Source organism: Sinohyriopsis cumingii, chromosome 17 (genome assembly GCF_028554795.1).
Source record: "Sinohyriopsis cumingii isolate HCF-2022 chromosome 17, ASM2855479v2, whole genome shotgun sequence".
NCBI classification, from domain to species: domain Eukaryota; kingdom Metazoa; phylum Mollusca; class Bivalvia; order Unionida; family Unionidae; genus Sinohyriopsis; species Sinohyriopsis cumingii.
The window spans coordinates 46908418-46933553 of record NC_142977.1 but is presented as its reverse complement, the minus strand read 5'-3'; the positions used below and the strand labels follow the sequence as shown (position 1 = coordinate 46933553).

The 25136-nt window shown below is 35.0% G+C and overlaps 1 protein-coding gene across 4 annotated transcripts in view; it reads right to left on the bottom strand.

The window, feature by feature from the left end:
* LOC149778545 (band 7 protein AGAP004871-like) overlaps positions 1–25136 on the bottom strand; it is a 66798-nt gene that overhangs the window by 23153 nt on the left and 18509 nt on the right. For 2 of the 4 annotated variants that reach the window (XM_089939445.1, XM_089939447.1), the window contains exons 2-5: positions 5815–5930; positions 4655–4727; positions 1704–1786; positions 841–1044 (exon numbers count right to left, since the gene is read on the bottom strand). In XM_089939445.1, coding sequence (XP_089795571.1) covers positions 841–1044; positions 1704–1786; positions 4655–4727; positions 5815–5930 — 476 coding nt within the window. Of the gene's footprint in view, positions 1–840; positions 1045–1703; positions 1787–4654; positions 4728–5814; positions 5931–10844; positions 10991–22769; positions 22951–25136 lie in introns of those variants that run through there. The other 2 variants (XM_089939444.1, XM_089939446.1) reach the window with 2 other exon arrangements.

The following is a 25136-nucleotide window of genomic DNA, read 5'->3' as shown; positions in this document are numbered from 1 at the left end:
ATTGCCTTCCATCTTGAATTTCATAGGAATTTGAACTGAGATTCACTGAGAACTTTTCATTGATAGGACTTGTGTTTTTAATTCTTGGATTATAATTTGGATTTAATTCGCAATACTGTAAGATCTTTTTTCTCTAGGGAAATAAATTATTTGTTAAATTTAACAAATCTTGTTGTCTTCAATCTTTTCTGTTACTTATTTTAAGAGCATAGACTTGTAACATAGACAATAGGCTATCTCATAATTTCTCCTTCAGGTCGATGATCAGTAGAACCAATAACACAAAGAAACTACTACTACTGCTACTTTAGTTACAGGCTCAAGGTGGTTGAGTGGTCTAAAGCATCTGACTGCTGATTCACCTGTCCCCATGGGCTCAAGTCTCAGACTCAGCCAATATGATTACGTCAGAAGGTTTGCCAGTAACTTCACATGGGCTGGTGGTTCTTACTGGAGTTTTCCCAGGTTCTTCCTCATCAAGTTATACTGGCCATCATGGATAGCCTATCTTGTGCTGAGAAATAGTGTTAAATCATAACAACTGCAACTACTTCAACTTCTCTTAGACTGTTAGTAATAGACAGAATACTGTCCTACCCTGGAAGTAAATGACTTGGCAAGAAAATAGAGATCACAATCTGAAATGCAAATTTTTGGTTAAAAAAATCTGGAGAAACTCTGCTGAAATCAGAGATGTTGACATTGCAGTCCCGTTTAGAAAAGAAGATAAATTTAAATCAGTCTGCCTTTTAAAGGCATTTAAGAAATTTTCAGATTGATGAAAACAGCAAAAATGCTAATAAAATGTTTCGGGTTAATTGCTATTCTTTTATAGCTCACCTGCATCAAATGACTAATGTTTTCACGTTCTGACAAAATTTCACTAAGGTTTTTAGTCCCCAAAACATTACGCAGTGTTGTTGCAGCAAGTAGTCTGGTTGAGCGATTGGCATCCTCCACATTAATGATGGATGTTGTAGCATTGTGAACCCTGTAGTAAACGACAGCATCCACTGCAACTGTCACTGAATCTTTGGAAAGAACCTATTACATTAGTAAATTATTTTTGTTAATTTTTTTAAATAAATTGCATCAATAAATAATGAAGGAAAACATCAATGCTTGCCTAAAAAATATAAGATACTACAAAGCAAACTACAGAATTTCTTTAGGTATTTTATATAATATTTTACCTCCTAAAATTTGAATATGAAAGTATGACTTTTCAGTCTTTGGGCTTCATTATATTTAGCATTAACTCTCTCTTGAATTGCAAAATGCTGTGAAAACAAATAAGCATTACAAATTTTACTAATAGGTTCAAGGATATTGTCATTTTCTGAACAATACTTTCTTGCAAAATACAGTCACAAATCAAAGATTTGCTGCAAAATAAAATTCAAGTTCAACAAAGGTGCAATTACAATTTCTTTTCTCAAAGTCTCATCTTCCCATCAGAATAGAATTTCAATGACTTGTTATCAACAACACACATGCATGCAGACAGACAGAATTTTATCATGTTTTTTAAAAAAAAATTCTTTAAGATTTTAAGAAAAATATTCAAATAAAACTTCCCACTTTTATGGATCTTTCATATTAAAACTAGAATATAGCAATGTGTCTGTGTGTGTGTGTGAATTGCAAAATGAAATTTTAGTGTTTTGATAACTACATATTGTGTCTCAGTTCTTTTTTCTCACCTCCTGTGGGGGTACATCAAACGATATAGTTCTCAAGTCCACCTTCGTGTAGGAATCAATACAAGGAATAATGAAGAAAAGACCTGTAAGAAATATAGATTACCTTAAAATCTAGATTGATCTTTATTAGATACCAATTTTATACAACAGGTTAAATTATATTTTGATCCATGAACTGCCTGCAATGAGTATATATTGTATCAATAAACAGGTTTCATGCATTCTATGCCTTCTATGATGGTTTGGTCCGAAAAGTTAAATCCCAAAAAGATCAAAAGATTTGTAAAAAAATTGCTACTGCCTGAAAATCTACATAATATGTTGACCAAATTTTACTGATCTACCTCATATGGCTTTTTGCTAATCATACTGAGAAGGTCTGGGCAAAAAATTCAACAGAAGATCCAAGAGAGCCTGCAATTACTCACATGGCTGACATCTGCCTAATAACGAAATCCAAGAGCAGTTGGCCAAGAAATCAAGGTCAGTATGATGATATGCTGAAGTAGATTTATTCTAATGCCATTGATTATGTTTGTTAGTTTCAAGGTTTCTCTATTTATTGCATCTTCATCCATATCTGATTGCAAATTAACATCATTTTGTCTAATGTTGAAAAGCCTTTATGCCACAATGATTTATATCAAGGTTGGTCAAATTATTTTAAGCTGCTTGTTCAGAAAAAGTTGCTGAAATGTTTTTATATCTTTAATAATGGCAGTCAAATCTGAGGGTGGATTCACCTAAATAAATTTTATATTCCTTTATGTCAAATGTTGACAAAGTTTGTAAAGTAATTTTTGAGAAAAGGTCATTGTAATGTTTGATATTTTGAATAACCATCGTCATATTTGATTATGATGGCATATGACTATTGTTATAGTAATTTGAAACCTCCTCATGCATTGAGGCTTCGTGCTAAATTTGGTCATATTCATTTCAGTGATTTTTGTGAAGAAGTTGTTAAATTGTTTTCTATTTTTCATAATTGTGGCCATATTTGATAGCAGACGGAGAACATTTGTATACATTTGAAAGCCATTCATGCCAGGATGTTCTCAATCAAATTTGGTCAAATTCTGTTCAGTGGATTTTAGGAAAAGTTAAATAAGATTTTCTTATTTTAGCAAGTGGCAATATTTAATGAGAGGGACATTTGTACATTTTTTAAAGTATATATATATATATATATATATATATATATATATATATATATATATATATATATATATATATATATATATATATATATATATAAAATAAAATAGGGACAAACAGTCATACATATAATTATATTGTTATAAAGGATATACAATTTATCAATTTCAATTATATAATTTTATATAGTGCATTGGCATTAAGTCCATTAGGTTACAAAGTATCTGACTTATGAATCCAATAAGTTTCTTTTATGAGTATATTCATGTCACCATGCACAATATCTATTGGCATGAAAGAAAAATCGAGTAGAAAGTAATCAATGGTGTTAAAGTGTGTTAAAAAAGAAAACTGAGCATCTCTATAATTTTTTATATGAAAGCAATGATCATTCATTCTTTATAAACTTGTTGAAGTGTTCGTCCAACATACTGCATGCTATTATTTTCAACAGGTTATCAAATAAATCACATCAACTGATATGCAGTTAGTGTTATCACATAGAGAAAATACCATGTATAAGCTCAGGACCCCTACATGGTAGGTATCTGAGTTGTTAAAGTACCAACTGGATGAGAAAGACACTGGTAGCTGGCTCACCACAAATGCTTTTGACTTCCCAAGATCTCGGATTTTTCCAGCTGAGGATCTCTCTAATTTTTGTTATATGAAAGCGATGATTATTCATTCTCTTAGAAACTTGTTGAAGTGTTTGTCCAACATATTGCATGCTACATTTTTTACAGGTTATCAAATAAATTACATCAGTTGATATGCAGTTAGTGTTATCACATAGAGAAAATACCTCTTCTGTATTAGCACTACTGAAAGAAGTACTTTCTCTTATGTTTGCACATCGAGAGCACCGGTGTCTGTTACATTTAGATGACAAAAAGTGTCTTCTTTTATTTTCTGTCTGATTAGTTCTAATAAAAAAATCTTGCGAATTCTTGGGTCTTCTATAAGCAAGAATTGGTTTAATTTTGTAATGTAATTATATGCTGGTTTATATATATATATATATATATATATATATATATATATATATATATATATATATATATATAGATATAGATATATAGATATACTGGTAAAAGGTTTAATGACAAATGAACATACCAGTAATACTTAACATATGGTGACTATTTAAAAGTAATTTCTAAAAATAAATTGGAAGAAAAGAAACATTAGGAAGATAAGGCTTTTCAAATAAACATATGGTAAAAAAAAAAAGGGTAGTGATCTTAAAATTCTGTAAAACATTTACCACTGAGCACTTTCTATCAAATTTTCACTGAACTATGCAGAGTTCTTTTATCGAGTTCTTTTTCAAAAGATAGTTATTCAAAAGCTGTTTGAATTTTAGTAGTGGCAGCTACGTCTGATGGCTGACCAAGCATCATTTGAGCAAAATTTGAAAAATCGTTAGCCTAGCAAGGTTATTGTCAATCAACTAGCACATAACCAAGAAATTCTGATAGCATTCTGATAAACTGATCACACAACACATAGCTACTTAACATTATTCCTTTAAATGCAAGTCAGCCAAACAGTCTGTCAGGAGTCCAGTGGGTCATATATATGCAGTCTGTCAAGAGCCCAGTGATCATATATATGCAGTCTGTCAGGAGCCCAGTGGGTCATATATATGCAGTCTGTCAGGAGCCCAGTGGGTCATATATATATGCAGGCAAGATGATTAAACTGATTATCTTAATGACAGATTTGTGTCGGGCAAATATTGTCATATGGTCAAGATAATTAGTATTTTAATAGATAAAGCAGAAGAATACCTGGCCCTTTTGCCCCTCCTGACACCAGTCTGCCCAGGCGAAAGATGACTGCCCTCTCATACTCCTGAACTACCTGGAAAATCAAGAGACCCATGAGCAGAAGAGATATTCAGCAGCAAGAAAGTACCAACTGATATTTTTATTTTTATTTTGCTTAATGCTATCCTCCCTAGCATGCAATAAATCTGGAACTAAGCTAAAGTTTTATTATAAATTATAACTGGGTGTCCTTACAAAAACAGAAAGCAAGAACCATCTTTATGAATTATGTAAAAAAATGAAGACATTTATCTGAGATTTGAAATTCAGCTAGCATTGATAATGCATTGTTTATGGAAAGAAATGAAATCTTTTACATGCAATATGTGATTGGAGATGGAAACCATCACAAATATCCACACTTAATGTTTTTATTTTTGCCCACCACCACACCAACCCCACCTCTCCTGCTGGGTAGCATTCAAATTTAAATCCTTCATTTTTGTCAGTTTTTCTGATTCATCATGACAACAATGATCACCTGACTTCAGTCAGTTCAAGTCACAGAGTAGAGTCCATATTACCCATGAAATTGTGACCCTTGACTGTCAACAACTCCACTTCCTCAGTGGCCAAATCCTGGATCTGAAACCTCTATTTTGAAATCTGACCAGTCTTTATTACCCCTGACACACAATACCAAATCTGACAAGTCTCTCTCACTCCTAACACATGATACCAAGTCTCTCACTACCAACACATGATACCAAATATAACCAGTCTTCCTAACTCCCAACACATGATACCAAATCTGACCAGTCTCTCTCACTACTAAAATGATACCAAGTCTCAGACCAATCTCCCTTACTACCAACACATGATACCAAATAGAACCAGTCTTCCTTGCTCCCAACACATGATACCAAATATAACCAGTCTTCATCACTCCCAACACAAGGTACCAAATATGACCAGTCTCCCTCACTCCTAACATAAGACAGCAAATATGACCAGTCTCCCTCAGTTGTTGAATATGTAGTCCTGATTACTAGACAACATAAATATGCATGAACACACAGATGAATTGATGGAAGAAAATTACCAGCAATATATCTACAAAAGTGCATATATAAAAAAGATTACTGAAATTATCAGCAGGCCTATTACTTCATTCCATTTACCTTGATACAAAGGCACAAAGAGAAGGGCAGAGTCAAAATGATCAGCAGCATGGACAGGAACCACAAGATGTAACCACAGCAACCCACACTGCCACCATCCGAAGCCTGATGACTCCCTGAAATAAATTCAATTCAAAGCCTCAATAAATCTTCTACAAAATTCAAACTTAATTTGAAAATTATCACCTTGCCATAATGATAGGGATAACTGTTGTGACTCTACAGTCTTTAAGTAACAAAAAGAAGCAAAACCAACAAGTTTCATAAAATTCAAGATATAATTCTTTGGAATGCAAAGTGAAAATTCAAAAAGAACTTATATTATTGTGAATTAAATCCCAAATAATCCAAAATGTTCGATTACCAGTCCAGTAGTATAGAATATTCCTAACGAATTCCATGTCTTGAATGTGCTGATGTACCAAGTCTTAAATAGGTTGATTTACCAAAACTCTTGATGTATCCTAATGATATGATCCAGAATGTCTTTGAATGAATATGCAATAATTCCTAAATAAAGTATTAGTCCAAAAATCAATGAACACTTTGTAATTCCAATGATTAATAAATAAATGATTCTTCTTGAATTATATTGTTGTTGTTGTTGTTGTAATGGGGTTAATTACCATTTTTCAGCACAAGATAGGCTATATATGGCGGCCAGTATTAATGGTGGAAGAAGAACCCAGTAAAACCCTGGAAAGAACCACCGACCCACGAGAAGCTACCGGCAAGCTTTCTCACATACCCACATTAGCTGAGCCCGAGACTCAAACCCACTCAGACAGAGTTGAGATGGCAGTGATCCGTAACGGTGAGCGCGTTAGACCACTCGGCCACTCGGGGCCCCTTCTGGAATTATATCTGAACACAGCTACCAATGATTCTAGAGACTGAACTTAAAGCAGGAATGAATAATTTTAATAATCAGAACCTTATATAAAACTGTAAGACACAATATAAGGACCAGTCAACAGTTCACTTCCAGAAAATTCAAAGGCTTGACCTTGTAGACAATAAAATTTCCAAGGGAAAAACCAATTTGGAACTCAAATCCAAATAAACACATTTTTTTTAAAAGGACATTAATCAGGTAGGCCCAAACTCCTACCTTCAATTATGGACAAAGGTCAAGCACACAATACAAATTAAATATACATAACAGTAACAAGACCACTAAATGAATAAACTACTACATGTACTTTATCTAACTGTATATGTACTGGACTTCTGTGCAAGAGGTGATCTGGGTTTGATCCTCCCAGATTGGTCTGTTTTCTGCTCTGTTACATATGGTATGTACATATTACTAGTTCCACTAACTTGATATGTAAGTTTTGTAATTATGATGCAGGAAATTAACCCTATTTACTCATTAATAATGCTCATTCTGCTGTGAAGTGTTCACTCACATCATCCAGCTGTGAAGAGTCAATAAACCATGAAATGCAGGTTAAAATTACCTAATTTTGGTAACATAATGTTGCACTCATTAAAGCATATCTGCATAAAAAGTTTCAGGACTCTTTGGCAAATAATGCCTGAGAGACAGACATCAAAACAGCATAGAATATAAGGTGACGTTCACCAATGTTTGGAAGTGTGTTATTGTACTCACAGAGACATCCACACTCAAAGTTGCATGCTTCTATTGCCAATGTGCCAACGATATTGACTTAAATGTAAAACCTGTCCTAAATCAATTAAGTATGTAATGTTGGTCAGAGTGATCTACTTTTGAAAAGTTAATATTGTTGTAACCAATACATATCTACATAATGAGTTAAATAACTCACTGACCTATAATGTCTGATAAACTGACCTAAATGAAAAATTTAACCAAGTAACTGAAGCACAAAATATAGGTCAATATGACCTAATTTTGGTTGGGTGATATTGTATTTACCATGAAACAAAGCTGCATTTCTCTTTAGCAAACAATTCCAAGAAACTGACCCATATGCACATTTTAACAAGGCTGTTGAATCATCAACATACATAGTAGCCTCCTTGTCTCTGGACAAACAATACCTGAGAAAATTCGGTCATTACGAACTATGTTTGGCTGATACTCATCACATTTCCACAAAATACAGCTACACAGAAAGCTATTTGCACAGGAACATACAATGTCTGGGAAACTTAACCTGAATCAAAACTTAACCAAAGTATCATGGATGTAAGGGTGCATGTGTGTGAGTGTGATTTAGATTTTTAACGTAGCTTTAACAATTTTCCAGTCATATTGCTATGATGTCTGCAGTGTGGCAATTTAAAGTCATGTCTAGCACTGGGGCATCATGCTGCAGACATGTAGCATGATGTCCCACCCAGTCACATTATCCTCAAAAGAGGCCGACCAGTCCTAACACTAACCTCTTAATGCTGAGTGCCTAGTGAGGCAGCTGTTAGTACCATTTTTAGAAGTCTTTAGTATGTTTTAACCGGGGTTTAAACCCATGATTTCCTGCATCTGGGGCGGATGTTCTAACCATTAGGCCACCAGAGTGATCGGATGTAAGGGTGCAAAATTTTGCAAAGTATTTGACAGTATATTCTTTTATGGTCAGCGTGACAATTAAACATTAAGATCAACATATGGGCTAGCCTACCATTAAATTTTGCAGCTAGCGACAATTAACATCTCCTGTTTGGGACGTGAACTGAATTTTAATTACGACTCACTCAGTTAACTGCTAGGAACAGACAGAGTTCAATGTTAATGTGAGTTCATAGCGGTAAAATGTCTAAAGTTGATATGAACCACGGAAAATTGTAGGAAGTTGTGGTCCATTTGAAATGGTATCATCAAATGATATTTTCCAGAATAGTTATTAATAATGGCAGATTAGAGAGGATTATTCTGACTTCTATGGGAGTGATAAAAATGTTAGCAGTTAAAGTAATAATGCTGATTGGCTTAGCTAATGCTGATTGGCTTAGCTAAACGAGGGTGTGTATGTTTCCAGATGGAATTCAGGGTTTTAAAATAATATCCCTTGCCATATTAATCAAAGATATTCTGCCAAGGGGGAGAGTCTGAAGGGCTCCACGACCAATAGAGAGTACTCTTCTACTTAAATAAATCATCCTAAGGATGAGTGACAGAAAGTTGAGGACATGGAAAGAGAGATTCAGTTGCACAGGGAAGTGCCAATCTTGAACAGAGCACAATTAAGGAAAGAAAATAGCCGTATACACACCTGTATTATACAGTGGGGAAAAGAGCACAGTTTTCAACCAAGAGGTTGATGACCCAAGAGGCTAATGAGAGAAAGAATTAAAGAAATATAGAAACATCGACCGATCACAAGCAGTGATTTAGGAAAGACCGGAAGCGCCAGATGATAATGTCATGCCAGCAATCTGTCAGTTCAATCTGTCACTTGATCATGTGATTAAATTTGTTCCATGTCTAACAGAACAGCTAATTAAATTTCATATAATTTTGTAACTCTATTTCTGAGAAAAAGTGAATCATTCACATGTCATGTTTGATTTCATTTTGTTTATATTACTGGTTAGTTTTGTTTTACATATGGGGGCTCATGTTTTCTATTCTATATCTCTGCAGAGATCTCTGTCATTCCATCCATTAATTTCATATTTTATTTTTTTGTTTGTTCATTCCAGGCAATAACACCCTCATTCATTGATCATCTCCTAGATAACGACAACCAAAAGCCACCAGGAGTTGGGAAGATCGAACATCTTCACCGCCTCCTGACGTGGACAAATGGGCAAATAGGGGCTACACGATATGTCTCTGTCAATTTTTGGTGGGTCATTACGAGATCCACCCAAGATAAAACTTTCAAAGCCTGAATGAATAATGTCTAAGCAACAAGCCAAAAAAAACTATCATGTGAATATTAACATTAGCTACATATTTCAATTATTTTTTTCCAGTGAATTTTTCTCTTTTTCTTTTTTGTTCAAACTGTATGACTTCCAAGCAAACTATACAGTAGGTCTGCAAGGAACATAAATCACAACAAACTTTTCATCCAAAAGATATTTTTTCCCTCATTAAACAAGGAATCTTAAAAGGATGAAAGAGTGGAAGGTGGAGGAATAACTGTAGGAAAAAATTTAAGAAAAATCTTGTTCAGCCCTGATATACTATACTTATGCCCTGGTATGTTTTTGAAAAATGTAATTTCTAAAAAATAAATCAAAATTGATATGAATTCCCCATGGATTTCTGTGTAAAAGAAATGACTGTTAATATATTATAATATGGACTACTCTTAACTTGAAAACAATTTTTGCTTCAATATATAACCTTGCAAGCAGGGGACTCATGTGATCAAATTGTCTAAGGTGATCGCCTTGGCTGACTTCTGACATTTCACACTGTCTGTGAGGGTTCGAATCTAGGACTTGGCCAGCATGGTATGTTAGAAAGCTTGCCAGTAGCTTCCAATGCGTCAGTGGATCTTCCTGGGATTTTCCCGGGTTCTTTCTCCACCAACTATACTGGCCACCTAGTATAGCTGATCATATGCTGAAAAACAGCATTAAGCCAATAAGAACTAAGTTGCAAGCCACCTAAAAGAGGTTGTTGTTGTTGTTGTTGTGGTGTTTAACGCCATTTTTCAGCACATGATAGGCTATGCATGGTGGCCAGTAATAATGGTGGAGGAAGAACCTGGGAAATCCCCGGGAAGATCCACCGACCCACAAGAAGCTACTGGCAAGCTTTCTCACATACCACACTGTCCGAATTCTAGACTCGAACCCACGCAGACAGAGGTGAGATGGCAGTGATCTGTAACGGAGAGGGCTTTAGACCACTTGGCCAGTCGGGGCCCCCCTAAAAGAGGTAAAATAACACAATTCACACAGTGTACAAGCAAAACCATACAAATTTGAGATGTTATTTTTGATAATTTAAATACTGTATGTTGCAAAATGAGTAAACTAAAATTTTATCTTCAGAAATGCAAGCCTATCTTGAAGCTTTGTGTACACCCTTAATGATATGAGATGGGAATTCAATGTGATAAAAGTGTCAAAAATCCATTTACCTTCATCCATGTTAAATTGCTCCATCCTCCTAAATCCATTACTATCTCCTCTACCCATGATGAAAACTGCATCAAATTCAATGACCAATTTTCTTGTAAAATTATGTTTCAACTTCCTAATGTGTGTATATGTATTAAAACAAATACAGGTTATCCCTACTACACTATAATTATGTCCTAAATGCTATTACTGGGTTCAAACACTAGGACTGTATACACTAATCAAAAGCATCACCCTTTTAGTGCCAAGATACTGACTCAGTTTAAATTCATTATTCATATTTTGTTTCATACAGGCTTATAATCTTGAGAGCTCCAGTATCCACAATTGTACTGTTGACGCAATAAGATAACCTTTTCTTTCAAAACATTTGAAAACTGAATTTTTTTTAAATAAAAGTGATTAACACATAAAAACAGACTTCAGCCCAAACTGCCCAAGCTTGCAGGAACTTTGCATTTCTCTTATTCAAAAATAATTCTGACAGACATTTAAGAAACAAGCTTATGAATTAGAATCAGTTAATAAACAATTTTTGGCTGTACTGCCTGCAATTTTTTTCTACCTTCTTGTAAATGAAATAATTATTATCAGTAAGATCAAAATTTCAAATTTTCAGCTTTATTTCAGTCGGAAAATTTGCCATGCTTAAGTTCTTTGTACAAGTGTACAATAAATGAAAGTACAACAAATAAAATTCTGCTGATTTGTGGTTTATCAGAATCAACTTTTTTTTAGAGCAGGGGCAGGTAACCTATTTTATATAGCGTGCTACTTTCTTCCTTATTAATTACAAAATGAATGAGTGCATGCCACAAAAAGAGAGTAACACTTAAAATCAAGGTTTTTGGCTGCCCTTCGCATGCCACACAAAACCTCTTGACATGCCATCTTGTGGCATTGCAAGCCGTAGGTTGCCGACCCATGTTTAGAGTAATTTGCCATCTTAACTTGAATATGTTGGATCCAAATTCAAGCAACACAGACCATGATCTGCCAGTACATCATGCACCAAAAGATCTGGGTCTATGTTGTTTGTTAAAATGATTTATCCTAGCAAAATGCACAGATCTGGATCTGCCTGTGCATCATGCAATAAAAGATATGGGTCTATATTATATGCAGTTTGATCCAACTTATATATGAGTACATATGGTAGGTACATATATTTCCCCTATGATAACCCTTATATGTTTAATGTAAAGATCATACTCAACTTTAGAAAATCTAAGAAAATTGAATAAAGACTTTTCAACTGACAGGTCCAAGCCAAAATTGTTGCCTTACATGTAGTTAAGCATAATGGTGCCTGCCCTTCACACTGGACTTATTATGAGAGGAATATACTCTCTTACAGGGGTTGGCAACCTATTTTACATTATGTGTGCTACTTTTGTCCAGATTAATTAAAAAATGAACGACCACATGCCACCAGTAAGAGAGTAACACTGTTAAAATCAAGATATTTGGCTACTCTTCATGTGCCATCTTGTGGCACGCGTTTTTGTAAGTTGCCGCCCCCTGCTCTATTACTTTCAGAAATGTAATAAATCTTTATAGGTACCAGGTGCATTGCATGAGGTGGTTTGAATTATTCAAGGAAAACGTATCAAAAGTTGGATAAGAGCTACAAATATTTTGTTCCCAAAATTCTTTGGCACTCAAGGGGAATGGTGATGCAGAAATGGCAGCAGTTTTATCACAAGGTGGTTTAGGTTGGTTTGCTGATTTCACATGACCTAATTATGAGCTGTATCAACCTTGATCCTAATAAAAACACTGACTCAGCCAATGAGAAAAAAGTGACAGAAAATGACAACTAGACTCCTGAAAATCTCGGATGATTTTTCAATCCTATAAAGGGATACATATACTTAAAACATCAATATATGTGATCAAAAATGTTGTCAAACCCTACAACAACAAAAAATCTTGGGAATTTCCATACATTCCTTACTGCTAAAACCTAATGCAATACCAGAACAGTGGAAAATATTGTGGTATGTGCCCCTCCCCCCCATGATAAACTGGTACATCATACATCTCTTTAAATACGTGTATTTACTATGTCTGGCAGTTCAACAGTTTCTACTAGCATATGCTGTGAGTAAGGAGTTTAAGGATATTCCAGAATATCACTACATCAAATTGTCTTTGATTTGCTTAGCCATGAAAATGTCAAATAAACACCTGAAAGAAGTAAAATTCAAAGGTCCTTATGTCTAGTTTATAGTAGTATTTTATTTTGTCAGACAAACAGTACAGGTATTCTGACTAGGGCATAACCGACTTTTGATCCGAAAATCGGATTCCACCGGATAGTATGAACTTCCGATTAATCGGAGTCGGACAAGGCAGGAACGACCGATTCGGATAATAAAAATAATAAAGTTGAATTTCTATAGCACCGTGTCTAACACTGCGTGTCATTCGATAGTGCGTTAATAAAGTTAAATAAGAAGTCAGAAAAGTCCAATATGGTCAACACAATGGGGTGAAACGATAATACTTGAGTTAGACCGAAAGATTTAAATTTATTAAAATATATAATACAGTCCTACCCGTTTATGTCAACATCCTCAATAATGAAGGCATAATATTGAACATTGACACATGCTAATGAGGTATTAAAAGAAAATGATTCCGCAAGAGGCCAACTTTATAGGACCAAACAAAAGCCTGTTTTATTTTTATTTGACCGCGACATTAAAGCATGGCGGCAAGATCAACTAATTGTTGAATAAAGTACAGGATGGAACTGGCCGCTTGCCGACATAAATGATTAAGGCGGGAAAATAAAAGCCTGGCGGCAAGATCAACTAATTGTTGAACAAAGAATGGGTCAGAACTGGCAAAAAAATAAAAAATTTCATGGATTCTTTGTGGCTTTGAACTTCGTTGCATTTTGCTATAGTCCTGCCATATCCTTCCCCTTGTGACATCGGTGTGATATGCAAAACGTGTGTAACACGGTTTAAAAAGTTAATTTGAAAAACCTTTTAATTTAGCATTTCCGATTAATTGAATCGTATCCGGAATCGGAAAAATTTCATGCCCAAAATCTGGAATCGGAAATCAGTAGAAAAATGCTAATCGGTTATGCCCTAATTCTGACTGAACTTAATTATGTCTAGTCTGCTTATCGTGTTGCTTTGTTGGACAATCAACAGAGGTGCATCTTTGCTAGCCAATGAACTGATATGTTACTATAGACTGGGGGGACCACTCCAATGGCCTGGTGGTTAGAGCATCTGCCTTGGATGTGGGAGGTCGTGGGCTCGAATCCTGGCCAAGTCTTACCAAATACTTATAAAAATGTTACTAACAGCTGCCTCGCTAGGCACTCAGCATTAAAAGGTTAATGTTAGGATGGGTCGGCCTGGTGTCAGGATAATGTGACTAGGTAGGACATGATATTAGATGTTTGCGGCATGATGCCCCAGTGCTAGAACATCACCATAAACTAAATGCGGCCAACAAAACTGATCATTCTGACCATTAGGCAAACTGAGACAAAATCAGCTTATAAATTATAAATATAGATACTAACCGAAAGCCTGATTTGTGTTCTGTTTATGTTTTGTAACAGTATCTTGCGATTCAATGAATTTATTTCATCTTAAAAACACCATATAAACTCAATGGTAAATCTGCCAGCATACAAAAATATGGCTGCTGATGACATCATTTGGGATACATCTATATGCCTAGATGAGACAATAAAACTACACCCCTGTTTTACTGTTTGAGAGGGCAAAACAATGCCATGGTGCAGGGTGTGTTGACACTCTTGATGAATTTATGAAAATGTGTCATTGTTGATATAAAAGAATTGGATCTACTGTCTTTGGTCAGAAAGGGAAATGAATGGCCATGGAAATCTCAAATTGTAGAGAACTGAGCCAGATCTTATATAATGTTTGTGTCAAATGTCATCTGTTATTCTGAAAATATTGCAGAGAAATGGCAGCAATTTACGAATATATAACAGCAAGTATGATCAGTGACAAAATAGTTTGTGGAGATAGAAATCAAGACAAGACTCTTGCACATAATGTAGAGATATGTCACCACAGGCAAAACAAATTACACAGCTTGTGGAGATATTAATCAGGGTAAGATTAGGGGCTGATAATGTATCCAATGCAGTTTATGACATAAGGAGAAAGACTGATAGTGGAGTTGAGTGGAAGATGTACAAGTTAATGTAAATGTCATTTCCATTAACACACAATAGTAGAATAGTTGTCTATGGCATTCATAAATACACTTTGCCTTCATACTCAAATGCAAACTTGATTAATCACCATGGTATATGAATACTCATACTACATTATTCAGTTTGGCAGATGAAGAAAGTCTCACATGAATGATTCTATCTAAAGTGGTTAGGATGTAAAAGGTTAAATCTGATTTGAAAGAGTCACTTACATGTTTTCAATACAATTTGGTATGTATTAATTATAGGGTTAAATTTAGTTTTGTGTGGTATTTATCATTGCTTAGATGAGAAGATACATTCGTACATACATTTTTTAAACTCTCTTGATAAATTGAATAATTGCACATCTATGATAGAGGAGTACATCTTTATTTACTGTTAAATTTAGGGACTGTCATTCCTGTTGACACATTAACCCCTAGTGACGACTTAATGGGACATGAGGTAGTAACCTACTGCAGAGCTCTGTAGTGTCATGTTCATGCATGATACACTAAAGTGGGTGGTATTATAGAAAGGTAGACTGATGTAGCTCTACAATGATACCAAATAATCTGGAATATGTAGTTGCACTACAAAATACAGATGAAAAACCTCATTTTTTGGACCCGAATTTTTTAAAATAAAATTTTGCCCCAGGTCGGAATCCGATTTTGTGTCCAGATTTTAGACTTTTTGGTCTCAGATCTAAGTCAAACCAGTATGAACTGCAAACAGACAGATGAGCCTTTGCAAAAAGTAGGATAAGATGGGCATTTGGAATAAAGAGTGGTCTCCATACAAAAATAATGGCTTCGTTAAACAAAAAAAAAACAAAAAAAAAAGACAAGAAAAACAAAAAAAAGACCAACTTTTACCCTTCTGCTCATGTGTGAGTCAAACAGCCAACGAAAAATGATGTTTCTAACACCACTAGGCAGCATGTTATTGAAAGCTGACCAGGGATTTGGTGTTTTTGAGTCTATTCAGAAATAGCTTTCAAAATGTGTTTCCTACTCGATTTTCAGGCAAAAATGACAAAAAGCTTCAGGAGTTAATGTGTCAATAACATACTGCCTAGTGGTGTTAGAAAAATCATTTTTTACTAGCTATTTGACTCGCACATGAGCAGAATTTTTCATTTTATTTTTTTCTAAACAGAGCCATTATTTTTGTATAACAGTCCACTCTTTATTCCAAATGCCCATCTTATCCTACTTTTTGCAAAGGCTCATCTGTCTGTTTGCTGTTCATACCGGTTTGACTTAGATCTGAGACCAAAAAGTCTAAAATCCGGACACAAAATCGGATTCCGATCACGGGCAAATTTTGGGTAAAAAAAAGTCAGGTCCAAAAAATCAGGTTTTGTAGTGCAACTAGATATTCCAGATTATTTGGTATCATTGTAGAGCTACATCAGTCTACCTTTCTATAATACCACCCACTTTAGTGTATCATGCATGAACATGACACTACAGAGCTCTGCAGTAGGCTACTACCTCCTGCCCCATTAAGTCGTTGCTAGGGGTTAATGTGTTAAATGTGGTATTATCTGCAGTCACTCCGGGGCAATGGTGTTAGGTTACAGTGCAGGCTGAAGCAACTGAAAACAGAGAAGTCGTTATAGTGTTGGAATTTTGCATCTGTAGATCTACTATAAATCAATTATAGCAAGTTTCTCTTAACAGTCAAACAAATAAGTAATTGTGAAATCTGAAGCTCTCCTAGTAGATATTAAGTGCTTAATATAGAGAGGTAGTTACAGTTTAATTTGGAATCAACTAGCTCATAAGGATAAAGTTTACAAGTATTTCCCACTTAATAAAATATTTTGGAAAATCTATTGTACATTAAAGGTTACAAAAGAGTGTGCGTAGAGTGAATATATGGCTTTAACTGAATTAATAATTTACATTTTGTGCACTCTGCATGTTGAGAAGTGTTAGGTAAAGGATCTAAAGCTAACAAAACGAGACCGTAAGTTCAAGAAAAGGTCTTCATGGAATGCTTTATCTAAAGTCCACCAGGATTGTTTATAAGATAGGGTCAGACATAGAACAGGGAGTCAATATGTAGAACTGGAAGCATAGGGTAAAATTAAATGTGGAAAAGAAAAAACCTCTCTTGGAACAAAATCCCCTAAGTGCAGTTACATCAGATTAGGCGCTACAACAGATGGATGGACGGATGGATGGATAGATGAATGGATGGATTATCATACCTGGTATAGCACAATGTGTCAAGCAAAAGCATCACAATTCTTTACTCCCAACCCCATTGAATGTGTTTGGAAAAAAACAATTTTCTGTGTCTTCACACACAAAAAATGCCCAAACCCCACCACTTCGTTATATGGCTGTAACATACAGCATGTACAAACAGCAAACATCTAAAACTATCCTTGGGGCAGCTTATACAAAAAATTGTCAGAGATTCAATTAAAAGGCAAAAAAGTCAGGTTTAAACATCCACTATTCCATGTATTACTTAACTGGCTGGTTACATCAGCAGTGCTAATCTGCTAAGGTAAAGTTCACAGAATTGTACAACCCAATTCATTTTAAGTTATAGGTAAATGAAAGAGGTGCTAGGTGTAAAAGAACAAAAGTTATTACACTTCATAACCTTGAATGTGAATGTTTAAGCCATCTATATTAAAGATTACTGACAAGTTTGTGAATAGTGGTGACATTTCTAAAGTCAGATTTTACTCCATATTTAAAATGCAATGAACGATTTGATAATTTCAATCGAGTGTGATTCATTTCTGACGGTGATTCAAAAAACAATAAGCTATCAGAAAAGCAAGAGAAGCCAGCAAAAATAAATTTCACAATTCCAGGGTGACAGAGCTTAACTGTGTGAAGCACATAGGCAAGGGGGTTAGGTTTTAAGCTCTGCAAATACTGCAAAACAATGTATTGACAATAGTCATTTTCGAGAGTATGGCATTTATCATATAAAATGTATGTAACATATTCAGCATACATTTTGTTATGTATATATGATTTAATTATATCTGTTTTAATTTTTTTAAGTTTTAAAATCTTTTTTATTTTTTTAAATTTCATTATGTCAAAATAATGTTTGCTAGGAACTCATACTTTTTCCAGAAAATAGTTTGACCATGACTGTTCATTTTAATGAACACCAAATGTTGACCTAGATCTTGACCTTGATTCAAAATTAGTAGCAGCCACGTAAATAAGTTATTTGTTTATTTTAAAATGATTTGTCGTTGTCGAGGTCATGATGGGACTACGTGGTTTAAGATGTAAACAATTTTTTAGTTTAATTTCTTAAAGTAAAATGATTGGTTTTGTCAGGGTCATGTTTGGTGTATATGATATAGACATGATCATGTGACCCCCCTTTCAATTTTGCAACTTGGGGATTTTCGCAACTGAGTTTTAGAATATGACATAACCTTTGTGTTGGAGAAATATTCTCTGTTGGACTCTTACACTAGAAAGTGACTGTTGTGTTGTTTGGAGTTATTTCAAATTAGTTGGATTCCAAAGGATTAATTCTTTTTTTCCTGGAAATATATGTGTGCTCATAAATTCTTGAACAAAGACAGCTCTTGTAAAAAATTTATTCATATTTCCAAAACCAGAGTGATATTTCTTATTTCTACAAGGAACTGTATACTTCAACACACTAGAGTTTACATCATACATTATCGTCTTCCATCTTGGATTCTTTGTCGGGACTTGAACTTGAAATCATTAGAACATTTTATTATTAGGAAATTTTATTTATGGATTATTCTTGGATTATTTTTGGATTTGATTTTTAAAACCATAAGTTCATATTTTTTCATTCTTACAGAACTTTTCCAGGGAAATAAATGATTATATTTTTCAAAGCTTGTTTTCACTCTTGTGTTACTGTTTATTTAAGACTAAACACATAACAATTTATTACTGCTGTACTGCCTATATTAGCCCCAGTAAACTTGTTGTTGTTGTTGTTGTTGTTGTTGTGGGGTTTAACGCCATTTTTCAGCACGATAGGCTATACATGGCGGCCAGTATTAATGGTGGAGGAAGAACCCGGAAAACCCTGGAAAGAACCACCGACCCACGAGAAGCTACTGGCAAGCTTTCTCACATGCCCACATTGGCTGAATCTTTGACTCGAACCGCCGCAGACAGAGGTGAGATGGCAGTGATCCGTAACGAAGAGCGCTTTAGACCACTCGGCCACTCGGGGCCCCCCAGTAAACTTGAAAAAATTTATGTAAGGAAGATGATGACTGTTTGGATGCGGAAGTATGTTACTCATTTTTTCTTGAGACAAGAATATCTCATGGTCAAATTGCATCCAATACAGTTCTGACAATGCTAACATTACGGTCATCAAGAACAACTCAGTTCTAACCAGGATTTGCTCACAGATCCAGCAGGGATGTTTGAACAACAGTACCATCCAGAATCTAGCACTGAGGCATAGATGAACATTAGTGACACTTGCAGTACTCAAATCCTCCTTTCAATTATTGAGAGTACCAATAGCAAAGATTACATCCAATGTAGCATATATTTAAAATGCCATCCAATGGATTTAGAAGATGGAAACTTGTTTTTATTCCATGTCAGTGTGGTAGGGACTATATGAATGTTTGTGCATATGTGTATGGTGATTATATTTGACAGTAATAAGCCTATCAACTATTTCTTTCTTTGTAAGTGTATGAAATTCTTTGAAAAAGACTGACACGTTATTTTCTTATTTTTAGATTTGAATTTCCAATCATTTTCTATAGGTTTATATGTAGAGATCGTTTATTCTTTGTTGGATGACATGGCTTTCTGAATCATGCACACAAACCCTTCTTGGGCGCTTAAAACACACTTTTTGAAGTCTCAAGAGTACCCGAGAAATCTTCAGATGAAAACTCCATGTTGATATGACCTTCTATTTTAAAGTAGTAAGTACAAGATTTTAAACATGGATGCCATGGCAATCATATTGGAGACCAGATCAACACCATTTTTATTTAGGTCCAACTGGACATCAAAAATCTTCTGATAAAACCAATGCCAATACAACTTTCCTAGCTTCTCAAGGGTTGGTGGTTCTTTCCAGGGTTTTCCCAGGTTCTTCCTCCACCATTAATACTGGCCGCCACATATAGCCTATCATGTGCTGAAAAATGGCGCTTAACCCTACAACAACAACAACAACTTTCCTTTCAAAAGAAGTGTCAATAATAAGATTTTCAAAATGGCTATCACAATAGCCATACTGAACAGCATTTAGACACTATTTAAATTTGGGATCAATCAAACATTGTAAGAAGTTGCTGAGAGAAATCCCTAAAGTGACATGACCACCCATTCAAAAGGAGTATCAATAACATGACTTTTAACATGGCCACTGCCACAACCATACTGCACCTACAAGTGGCAGCAGTTTCATTTTGGACTAACTAGATTGTGATATGTATATATGCATTAAATTTCTTGGCAATGTTCAAAGGAGTTCAGAAGAAGTAATAATAACAAACTCAGATGATAACAGATAAGTGAACTGACAACAAATAACATACCCTTCTTAATGACCAGTGAAACAAAAAAATTAAAAACATTTGCAATAAGCGTGTAATCGCTGACAACAATGTCATTTACCAGAAGTAAATGAATTTTACTGGACTGATGTTTGCCATGACCCCCACCATCACTAGCCCACCTGGAAATTCCTTCTGCTATTTTGAAAATTAAAAAGATAGTGACAAACAAATAATTATAAAGATTGCAGCAACCAAGTAATCAAGAAGACCGCAACAAGGAAGTAATCATAAAGACAGTTGTTGTTGTTGTTGTTATTATAGGATTTAATGCCATTTTTCAGCACAAGATAGGCTATACATGGCGGCCAGTATTAATGGTGGAGGAAGAACCAAGGAAAACCCCAGAAAGAACCACCGACACACGAGAAGCTACCAGCAAGCTTTCTCACATATCCACATTGGCCGAACCCGAGACTCGAACCCATGCAGACAGGTGAGAATCTATATATGGCAGTGATCAGTGATGGAGAGCGCTTTAGACCACTCAGCCACCATAAAGACAGTGACAATCAAGAAATCATAAAGATGACTGGAACAACCAAGTAATCATAAACAAGATAGAAATAAGCAAGTAGCCATATAGATGGTATCAAACAAGTAATTATAAAGACTGCAACAAGAAGGTAATCAAAATGGTGATAGTAACAAGAAAGTAATCAAAATGATGATAGTAACAAGAAAGTAATCAAAATGATGACTGCAACAAGAAAGTAATCAAAATGATGATAGGAACAAGGAAGTAATCATAAAGATAGTGACCAGCAAATAATCATAAAGACGACACCAAAAATTTTTACTCTTACAATGATTATGAAAACAGGTAATGATAAAGTTGACAGCAATAACCACGTAATCATAAAGATGAAAGCAATGACCAAGAAATTATAAAGATGACTGTAACCAAGTTATTGTAAAAAAAGATACCAACAAGCAATTAATCATAAAGATGAATGTGACAAGCAAGTAATCATAAAGATGACAACAATTACTGAGAAATCATAATAATGACTGGAACAACCAAGTAATCATTAAAAAAAATAGCAATAAGTGAAAAGCCAATTATAAAGACTGCAACAAGAAAATAATCAAAATGATGACAGGAACATGGAAGTAATCATAAAGATAGCTACAAGCAAATAATCATGAAGATGACACCAATTTTTACACTAACATAGTGAAAACAGGTAATGATAAAGGTGACAGCAACAACCAAGTAATCATACAGAGGACAGTGACAAGTAATCATACAGAGGACAGTGACAAGTAATCATGCAGAGGACAGTGACAAGTAATCATACAGTGGACAGTGTCAAGTAATCATAAGGACAGTGACAAATAATCATATAAAGGACAGAGACAAGTAATCATAAGGACAGTGACAAGTAATCATATAGAGGACAGTGACAAGTAATCATACAGAGGACAGTGACAAGTAATCATATAAAGGACAGAGACAAGTAATCATAAGGACAGTGACAAGTAATCATATAAAGGACAGAGACAAGTAATCATATAAAGGACAGAGACAAGTAATCATAAGGACAGTGACAAGTAATCATACAGAGAACAGTGACAAGTAATCATACAGAGGACAGTGACAAGTAATCATACAGAGGACAGTGACAAGTTATCATATAAAGGACAGTAACAAGTAATCATAAGGACAGTGGCAAGTAATCATACAGAGAACAGTGACAAGTAACCATAAAGAGGACAGTGACAAGTAATCATACAGAGGACAGTGACAAGTAATTATATAAAGGACAGTAACAAGTAATCATGCAGAGGACAGTGACAAGTAATCATAAGGACAGTGAAAGTAATCATAAAGAGGACAGTGACAAGTAATCATAAAGAGGACAGTGACAAGTAATCATACAGAGGACAGTAACAAGTAATCATAAAGGACAGAGACAAGTAATCATAAGGACAGTCACATTAGTAATCATAAAGAGGACAGTGACAAGTAATCATACAGAGGACAGTGACAAGTAATCATACAGAGGACAGTGACAAGTAATCATACAGAGGATAGTAAAAAGTAATCATACAGAGGACAGTGACAAGTAATCATACAGAGGACAGTGACAAGAAAGCAATTATAATGATAGCAGCATGCAAATGATCATAAATAGTAAAAAGATCTACCTTTAAGTTCACTTATAGAATCATTATTAAACTTGGTAAATCCAAAGCCTGATGAGGTCGTAGCAGATGCCATTTTAATTACATTCACACTATACAACACTAGAGACTCTAGTGTCAATCACAGGAAGGAAATAACTCCTGATGTCCCACCAGCTGCCTAGCAATATCAATACACCATGTTTATATTCACTGCCTGGGAAGATATTGGCTGCACATGATAACAACACATAGGTCATAAGTTTCTATCATTATCACGTGTCAATTAACATGCTGGGTTATCAAGAACTCTAGTAAGGATAGGATTTATCTAACTTTGCTTAGTCCAACAAATCAGCCCCCAAACCTGTCCTAGCATACACGGGGGAAACTTGAAAAGTGCACTTTATAGTGATGACTAGGTAAACAAAAAAGTGAGAGCACTATTTGAATATGTGTACAACAGGTTAAGAAAAGTGTACTATAGTAAGTACTAGGTAAGCAAGAGAACAAATCTGAATCTAATGAATTTTGTTGTTTACAGATTTGGTAAAAACTAATGTAGACTTAAGAGCTCTATCTATTACAAAGTTTATATAACCTATGTTGTAACTGTCACACTAACCCAATCCCATTACTGTATATACTCACTTATAAGACAACTCCAACTGCAAATTGCACAGACCCTCATCTGCTGTTGCATAATATGCAGGCAGGTGTGGGTCTCTGCAGTATGTAACGAGTACAGCAGAACAAACACAGACCCTCATTTGCCATTGCATAATATGCAGGTAGGTCTGGGTCTGTGCAGTATGTAATGAGTACAGCAGAACAAACACAGACCCTCATCTGCCGTTGCATAATATGCAGGCAGGTCTGGGTCTGTGCAGTATGTAATGAGTACAGCAGAACAAACACAGACCCTCATCTGCCGTTGCATAATATGCAGGCAGGTCTGGGTCTGTGCAGTTTATAACGAGTACAGCAGAACAAACAAACACAGACATGAATCTGCAGGCATCTTATGCTACAGGAGATCATTATCTTTGTTGGATTAAAAAGCGAGTGCAGATGGTACTAATGAGCTGCAATGGTGACAGCTCATGATGATCACATGGTATTAATCCCTAAATCACACACAATGCAATAATTGGACATTTATATGTTAGCACAAACCAATATAATTTTGGAAACAGAAGTCTTTTGTAGAATACAGTAATATTTTTTCTTCACATACTTGAAGTTTTATACACCTACATGACAATCGTTGGAATCCTATGGATGCTCACTTTGGGACTTTTATGAATGTGTCGCAGTTTTAATTAATATATGGCAAGGCTTGATCAATGCCATTTCATGATTTCTATGGTCACTTAAATTCACAATCATCACGACAAATGCATACATTACAAACTTTCTGAGAGGGAGATCAGCGTTGACAATCCTGGAGATTGGGTTCAAATCAGGGAGATTAACATAAATGACATTTTGAGTCATAAATTTAGTCAAGAAAGTACACATCATATCAAACCAAAGTAAATTTTCTACAATGAATAGTAGTTACTAACCTTTATTCATTTTCTTATATGTCATTTTCACTATGCTTCACACATTTAAATTCACCTACCCAAGCACTGTTGAACTTGCAAACATATTTTTTTTTTTGATGGCATATTTTCTTTTGAATTCATTAGTGTATGTTTCAGCATGGTACCAAAATTATTATACAATGCTTCCAAAGAGTTCAAGAACCGTTTTATACTTGTCAGATGGCCTGCAAACTGTTATACACAACACATTACTTAATATTGAAATAATGACAAGTAAAACAACTTAGCTATGTACAATAAATGCATCAGCACATGTCATGAGTTACGATTTGATTAGCTGCTAGGTTAATCACAACTGGAATGATAGATTATGATTGTCGTAAACAGTCATAAACAGCCTACTGAATGTTGTTTTAGAACTTAGTCTGGCAGATGTTGTTTTAGCTGGAAATACCTATACTCAGTCTGGAAGATGATGTTTTAGGTGGGAATACCCACGCTTAGCAGGTTTGTGATTTCTGGGAGTTTTTGTTGGCAAATCGGTAGATCAAAAGATTAGGGCCAAAATCAAAAGACTACCAGAAAATCCAGGAGACATGGCATGTATGCATATGAACATATATCGATGAATATAGGTTTGGGTATTGAATTACCAATTTATCAATGTGATAGCACTTGCAGTGTGATGAAGTAAAGACATTCAAGTTTTGCATTACTAAGTGACAGGGATCACTCTGGTGGCCTAGTGGTTAGAGCATGCACCTCAATGTGGGGTGTTGTGGGTTCAATCCCCAGCCGAGTCATATCAATTAGACTTTTAAAAATGGTACTAACAGCTGCC